This window comes from Sylvia atricapilla, chromosome 29, assembly GCF_009819655.1.
Source record: "Sylvia atricapilla isolate bSylAtr1 chromosome 29, bSylAtr1.pri, whole genome shotgun sequence".
Classification (NCBI taxonomy): Eukaryota; Metazoa; Chordata; class Aves; order Passeriformes; family Sylviidae; genus Sylvia; species Sylvia atricapilla.
Genome location: NC_089168.1, coordinates 1,344,941 through 1,352,954, shown reverse-complemented (window position 1 = coordinate 1,352,954; position 8,014 = coordinate 1,344,941). Strand labels below are relative to the sequence as shown.

The 8,014-nt window shown below is 50.7% G+C and overlaps 1 protein-coding gene across 1 annotated transcript; it reads left to right on the top strand.

Moving 5' to 3' along the window:
• Positions 1 to 4,917, top strand: LOC136372793 (keratin, type II cytoskeletal 6C-like). Its single transcript, XM_066337581.1, has 9 exons — positions 1 to 687; positions 1,303 to 1,517; positions 1,711 to 1,771; positions 2,075 to 2,170; positions 2,323 to 2,487; positions 3,383 to 3,508; positions 3,709 to 3,929; positions 4,317 to 4,351; positions 4,436 to 4,917. The coding sequence occupies exons 1-9, from the start codon at positions 61 to 63 to the stop codon at positions 4,774 to 4,776; spliced, it is 1,887 nt and encodes a 628-aa protein (XP_066193678.1). The 5' UTR covers positions 1 to 60; the 3' UTR covers positions 4,777 to 4,917.
• The last annotated feature ends 3,097 nt before the right edge of the window (positions 4,918 to 8,014 follow it).

The following is an 8,014-nucleotide window of genomic DNA, read 5'->3' as shown; positions in this document are numbered from 1 at the left end:
CCACAAACCCGTCGAGTTCCTCAGCTTCTCCATTCTTGGCTCTTTTGAGGATAACCAGCCATGTCTCGTCAGTCTGTCTGCAGGAGCTTTGGAGGGGGCAGCAGAAGGGGCTTTAGCTCCTGCTCTGCAATCGGTGGTGGCTTTGGAGGCGGTGGCCGGAGCAGGAGCAGCTACAGCTCGTACTCAGTGTCCAGGGGATTCGGAGGAGGAGGACGGTGCGGGGGCTTCGGCAGCCGGAGCCTCCACAACATGGGGGGCAGCGCCAGGATATCCATGGGCGGGTGCTACGGCGGTGGATACGGCGGCAGGATGGGTGGCTTTGGCGGGAGCTACGGGGGTCTCGGCAGTTTTGGGGGTGGAATGGGTGGAGGAGGAGGAGGAATGTGTGGCTTTGGAGGAATGGGAGGAGGTGGAATGGGCGGTGGAGGAGGAATGGGTGGCTTCAGTGGAGGAATGGGTGGCTTTGGTGGCGGGATGGGTGGTGGAGGAATGGGTGGCTTTGGTGGCCCAGGCTTTGGCATGGGTGGCCCTGGGAGAGGTGGCCCTGGGATCCAGCCAGTGCAGATTGACACGACCCTCCTGCGTCCGGTCCATGTTGAGATTGATCCCCAGATCCAGCAAGTTAAAAACCAGGAGAAGGAACAGATCAAGTCCCTGAACAACCAGTTTGCCTCCTTCATCGACAAGGTGAGAGGGTGGGATTCTGCCTGATTAAGCCCCAAATTAGGAGGAACTTCCAAGCTGTGCAGAAATGTCCTTCTAGAGCTAAATCCCAGCAGGCAGAGAAGCTTGAGCAGAGCCTTTTCATTAAGGGAAGAGATGGGAATCTCTCCTCCACACGAGATCAAAGCAATGTCTTCAGGGCTTTCATCTGCCCTGTTGCACCAAGCTCTACTCTGAGGTTACTCTCGCAAGCAGGTTCAACACCTTCAACCTCCACAGGTTTCGGGCACAGATTCTCCCTCCTACACCCCTCTCTGCCCAAAAAACTTCCCACTTAAGTATTAATTTATATTTTTCTCTTTTTGTTTTCAAATCTCCAGACTTTTAAATCTAGGCTGGAGACTGCCTGCAATGGGGCCAGACTTGGAGTAAGGGCAATGTGTAAAAGCTCCTTTGAGTAGAAAATTACTAGAATTTTCCTTCTTTTCCCAATTTTGCAGCTTACACACCAACAGAAATTTAAAGAAACAGAGTTAATTGGTTTTCTCATCACCATGCAAATCTTTCTGAGTGATGCAAGAGATGTTTTGGTGGGACCTGTTCCGGTTTGATGGTGGGTCCTCTGTGTGTTGGCTGTAGGTCCGATTCCTGGAGCAGCAGAACAAGGTGCTCTCCACCAAGTGGGAGCTGCTCCAGCAGCAAGGGCCATCTGGCCCGAGGAAGAACCTGGATGTGATCTTTGAGAATTACATCCAGAACCTGCGGAGGCAGCTGGAATCAATCCTGGCACAGCGGGGCCAGCTGGAGTCAGAGCTGCAGAACATGCAGCAGTACGTGGAGGATTACAAAACCAAGTGAGTGTGGAGCCAGGAGCAGCTCAAGCAGCTTTTTGGTCACTTTAATTTTCCCCAACTATTTTACATGGTGAGAGTGGAGAGTTTTTCAGCCTAAATATTGTAATTTAGTGATTTTTCCCCTTTAAATTTGTTTCTCATGGCCTTCGGCAGAAAAGTCCAGGAACTCAATTTGCACTTTTCCTCTCTGTAGGTATGAGGAAGAGATCAACCGGCGCACAACAGCCGAGAACGAGTTCGTGGTGCTGAAGAAGGTGAGTCACTGGCACCACAAAATAATCCCTTAATATTTGGCTTTACCTATGCTTGAATGGGAATTGTGGAGCTTTTAAGATCCTCCAGCTGATATCTGGAACCCATATATTCAATTTTCATGACTGAATGACACCATAACATTATTTATTTTTAATTATTTATATATATGGTTATAGAATTATATATAAACATAATGATATCCCAGTGAATAACACCAAACCCTCAGCACAGATGGCAATTCCCACAAGCTGAAGGATTCCCAAGAAGAAACAAAACTATTTTCTGTGGGATCTTTTCTTTAGGATGTGGACAGTGCCTACATGACCAAAGTTGAGCTGGAAGCCAGGGTGGGAGCTTTGACAGATGAAATCAACTTCCTGAGGTGCATCTATGAGGAGGTAGGAGCTCTCTCTTCTCCAGGAAGGGGATGTGTGTGTGTGTGTGCAAACTTTTCATCAGGTGTGTGGTGGCCAAGGACCCTGAGGTTGGACGGGGCTTGTGGCTGGATTTAGGCTTGAGATGGTGCCTCTGACTCATATCTTGGTTGCAGGAGCTGTCTCAGATGCAGACAATCAGCCGGGATCTGTCTGTGGTGGTGTCCATGGACAACAATCGGCACCTGGACCTGGACAGTATCATCGAGGAGGTTCGGCGCCAGTACGAGCAGATCGCCCAGAGCAGCCGGGCTGAGGCCGAGGCCTGGTACCAGAGCCAGGTGAGTCAGGGAGCAGTTGAGACTCCTGGGTGTGGCAGGGTGATTTACAATAATTTATGGCTGTGTGAGATACTTTTTCAAGCTAACGGGGCTGGAGCTTGTGGTGCAAGGAAGGTCCAGAGGGACTGAGCTGCTTTTGAGGGATATGACTCACTGTTCCCAATATGTGCTAAACTCACCGAGGTGCATGGCACGGACTGATGACTTGAGAGGCTACCTAGACTGAGGCTAGAGAGTGTTAAAAAATAAAGTAGGTATTTATTAAAAAGACTTTCAAAGAATACACCTTGGACAGTACAAGAACCAGCTGAGGCTACATCCAAGATGGATGATGGGTCATGATCTTTCACACTTTTATAACTTTTGGTCCATTTACATATTGGGGTTAATTGTCCAATTACAGCTTCAGGTTATGAAGTCCCATCATCCCAGTTTGCTCTCCTCACTTCGCTGTTGTTTATATTTTCTGAAGCTGCAGTGGTGTTCTTGGTTCTCAGGCTGGAAAGGGATTGTTTTGTCTGACTGAACTGTGAGGAGAACTTGCTAACATTTCATATGAAGTTCAGAGTTATATACTAATGCAGTACAGAATCTGGATAATATGAAAGCTAAAACATAAGGCATCAAAACCTCTCAATTAAAATGGCCCAAAATGCACCTTAATGAGAAAATTCCAGCCCAAGTGGCTTTTCAAAAGGCAAAAGATGCTTTTTAGTGTCATTAAGATCCATTTCAAAGCTCAAGCCCCATGACTGAGTCTCTGAGCCACCTTGAACATTGGGCTGGGCATGATGAGTGGGTCCTCATAGTGTCAACTGACCCTAGAAAGTGGGGACAAATCTCGCAGAGGCACCAGGAATGTGTTACTGATGGGTCGTTGTCTTGGTGCCATCAGTACGAGCAGCTCCAGAGCACAGCTGGCCGGCACGGGGACAACCTCCGCAATACCAAGATGGAGATCCAGGAGCTGACCAGGAACATTCAGAGGCTGCGGGCTGAGATTGAGACTGTGAAGAAGCAGGTAGGGGCTGGTTGATGTCTCAGGGGAAGATGGTAGCAGGCTGGATCACAAATGACAATGAGTGGGGTAGAAACCTTTCATCACCCCAAGTTCACTTTATGCAGATGTTTATTTTCCTCTGGATTTCTCCTATTGGGGGTCTGAGGACTGATCATTAGGGACAAAATGAGGTCTGAGAAAGCTCCTGTTGTGCTTCCCAGAACCAGCAGCTGCAGGCAGCCATCGCTGAGGCTGAGGAGAGGGGAGAGATGGCCCTCAAAGATGCCCGGTTGAAGCTGGAGGAGCTGGAGAGTGCCCTGCAAAAGGATAAGGAGGAGCTGGCTCGCCTGCTGAAGGAGTACCAGGAGCTGCTGAATGTCAAGATCGCGCTGGACGTTGAGATTGCCATGTACAGGAAGCTGCTGGAGGGAGAGGAGAACAGGTAAACAGCTGAGCTGTCATTGGGGGTTGTGACACTGGACACCTGGAATATTGACTGTAATTCCAAACCAATTCTTTGGGCTAACAGGTGGATGTTATGATTGATGCTGTGTGGGATTTCTAAGGGTCAGGATCCATAACTGGCTCCCTAGGAGTGGCAGAGCTGCTGCCCTATCTCTGTCACTGCTGAGTTTTTTATGAACCTGAAATCTGGAGAAACCTCATTGTAAAGAGGAATTACCAACCCCTTCCCTCCTCCAATCTTATAGTGATTCCACAGTGGCTTAGGAGAGTGAACCAGGAAAATGTCTTGATAGTGGAAACACAGTTTAAAGTTTTTACAACCTCTCTTGTATTGGGTAATTAAAATGTCCAATTTCCCTCACAGGCTGTGCAACGACAGCATGTCCAACGTCAATGTCTGTAAGTATCTGCCCTGGGGTCCTTCAGAAGGGGGAGAACTTGTTCTTTTGGGCAACAGGTGAGTAATCCATGCTTCTCTTCCAGCTGTGGTGGGCAGGACGACTGTCTCTGGAGGCAGAGGAGGCATGGGAGGAGGATTCGGAGGCAGCGGCATGGGAGGAGGATTCGGAGGCGGCAGCTGTGGAATGGGAGGATTTGGAGGCGGCAGCGGCATGGGAGGAGGAATGGGAGGAGGTGGCATCTGTGGAGGAGGCAGCAGCTTTGGAGGAGGCAGCATGGGTGGCAGCTGTGGGATGGGGGGAGGAATGTACGGTGGGGGCTTCTCTTCTGGGAGCGGAAGGATGTGCGGCTCTGGCGGGGGATCCTCCTCCATGCGGAGATGCGTCACCACCACCTCGGTCAAATCTTCGGGAGTGAGATTCTGAGCCCCGAAGGTTGACAAGGAAAGAAGCACCTCCTCTCTCCTCCTGCCAGCAGCCCAGCCTCCCAAAGCTCAGCTCCGGTGTCCTGCAATGGGATGAACTCTGTCCCTCGCACCCAGCCCATTCCAGCTCCTGTTCCCACCCGGGGCTGTGGTGGGTGTCCCAGCACCGGGAGCTGCCTTGGCAGGAGGGGCTGCTCTGCCTTCCTTGCTGTGTTGTACATTTCTTGTGGCAAACGTGTATAAAACCCCTCTTTCCTCATCTCTCCTTCTGTTCTCTGTCCCCGGGGTGCTTCTGTGTGTGTCCATCCTGCTACTCCCTTTGCAGGCCTTTGGGGTCAGGGTGGGTGTGGGGCAAGCGGGATTTGTTCCTTGGGGAGGGGGCATCTCAGGCAGTGTCCAGAGGGATGAGCTGGCCCAGGGTGGAGCTTCTGGGCAACTTTGCTCACTTGGGAGCCCCAGATGTGCTGCCAGCAGGAAACTTACCTGGACCTCCGGCTTCCATTCCACTTGTCCCAGCTCTCAGTGACACCTGGGACACCTCACACACACATGGACTATCCCCAAGGAGACCAAAATTGTCCTTCAGTGCCCAGCTCCCCTGCCACAGTGCAAAATGTACTGTCCCCACCTCCCCCCTCCTCTGCGGCCTGCCCTCCTTCCTTGGGATGTTGCCATTCCCAATAAATTGCAGAGAATATTCACGATGTTGTTATGTTGCTGCTTTGGGAGCTGTTCTGGGCAGGGTGGGAGAGGGGGCTGGGACTGTTCTCCTGCCTGTGTCTGTGTTTTGAGGGAACAGATCAGTGGTGAGAATGGATCAGGGCAGGTGCCTCAGCTCAGATGATGCTCTTGACTCTCACCTGGAGACACAAGCCTATATCTGGAATGGCTGGGATCTGGATCTTCCAGCTGAACAATGAGAAATAAGAGCCCAGGTCAGAGTTCTGGAATCATTGAATAATGGAATGGTTTGGGTTGGAAGGGACCTTAAAGATCATGCCATTCCACCCCTCTGCCATGAACAGGGACACCTTCCACTAGACAGGAGGTGTTGCACCCCTTGGACCAAGCAATGTAAATAAATTATTTCTTCTGAGGTTCCTTTGGGATCATCTCCAGGTGCAGGAGACTTTGACCTGTGTTAGGCGAAAGAGATGGCACCAGTGTTGCCAGGTGCAGTGGTGTGAGGGCAGGTGAATATGGATCAGGATGCTGCCCAAGAACCTGCCACTAGCTGCAGTCAGCCACAAACACATGTGCCCCAGGATGAGCCATGATTCCAAGCTCATTCTGAAATCAGGATGAGCCATGATTCCAGCCGTGAGAACACGACGGGCTGGGAAGGTGTGATTCATCCCCATCCATGAGCTCAGGTACCATCCTCTCCCTGAGAAGCTGATTAACTCCTCAGTGGCTCATCCTTGCTCCAAGAGCAGGAGGGAGAGATTTGGAGGAGCTCACGAGGGAGTTTGGGAGGGGAGGCTGGAGTGTTTGATCTGCACTGTGCTGTGGCTCCTCCACCACCCAGAGAGATCAAAGAGGCAAAAACTTTGCCAGTGGTGGTTCAAGAGTCCTGCAACAGCCTCTGGGAGTTACTGGTGTTCTCAGAGTGGGTCAGGAAGCTGCAGACTGAGGTAGAGGTCCAGGAAAGGCAACAGGGAATGACTACAGGCTTCTTGGAAGAGAGAATTCTCCCCTTGGGCGCCCAGCAGGAGGGTGCCAGGGTTGGGGAACGTGGCTGGATTTGGCCCAAGAAGAAGATGCTGAGAAGGCTCTGAGAAGCTGGTGTTGTGCCAGGAGCAGTTTGAGGTTGAGCTTGGGGCAAGCACCTGTTTTGGTGCTTAATTTTAAGAGCCTGTTTCTTCTCAGCTTTAAAATCCAGAATACAGCGTTGTAGTGCCAAGTGAGGGGTCGTTGCAACACCTCCTCCATGCAAGATCTGTGATGGAAGCTCTTGGCTGGGTTAGATGTGAAGACGGAACATGGCTTGGTCTCCATCCAGTTTTTTTCTGCTGAGTTCACATTTTTCCTGGTGTTGATCTTACCATGTTCAACTCCTTGTGTAAGAGATCTGAAGGATCAGCTTGGTGTTGAGTCTCACCTGAAGGCGGCTGTAGTGACTCCAGGTTTGGAATAATCTGCACATCTTGTCTGAAGACGTCAGGGTGACTCATTCTGGGCATCTTATCTGCAGGAGCTGAGTGTGGTCAGCACCCAGGCATCTGGCTGACTTTGCAGATCTTCCTCCTCCCTGTGGAATCTCCTCATGGGATGTTCCAGTGAAGTCCTGGTGCCTTCATAGCATGGGTTTGGCAGTTGAGAGGGAGGCCAGGAGAAGGGACAACCTGTTTTCTCCACCTAAGCCTGAACCACTCTGCAGCTCCCCTGGCATGTGCATCATGAGTGAGTGCACTGGGCTGCAGGATGGTCTGGAGAGCTTAAATCTTCATCTGGGAGATGACTGTGGAGAAACCAGCCCATCTTGATTGCAGCTGCTTTTGGAAGGGAGGGTGTCCCCGCCATGCTGTGGGGGTGCTGTCCATTCTCCAGCTGCAGGAACACACACAACCTTCTGCCAACCCTGGTCCCCCTGGTTGGTCCCCCACAAAGCTGGATAACCTTGTCCCTCAAGGGTGGGATGACCCTTCACCAACTCTTACCTGAGTCCATTGAGGATGGGACAACTCTTGGATAAGTGTTTTTTGAGCCCCTCATGGGTAGGACAATCCTTGGCCAACTGTTGCCTGAATTCCTTAAGAGGGGGATAACTCTTGACCAACCAGGAGGTAGGAGTGGGATAACTCTTGTTCAAATGTTACTGAGCCCTCAAGTGTCGGATAATCCTTGGCCAACTCTTACCAAGTGCCTCAGGAGTGGGATAACTCTTGGCCAACTGTTGAGTCTCTCAAGAATGGGAAAACCCTCGGCCAACTGCTGACTCCCTCAAGGATAATGTGTTCCCCTCCCTTGCACCCTGTTCCATGCAGACCAGGGGGCTCAGTACTCCTGTCCCAGTGATAGTCAAAGACATTTTTGTTTCTGATGCCTCGTGATACTTTCAAACCACATTTAGTTGTCCAGATCCTGTTGGAGACTCTGAAAATTCCTTCTGAAGGTCTGTCTTCATATACAGGTCTTTTGAATGGCCTTAAGTTCATGTTTTAAGTATTTCAAGGGCTAGAAAAGCATTTTCTGTCATTATTTCATTACTTGTGTTGTGCTGTCTTCTAGGAAAATGT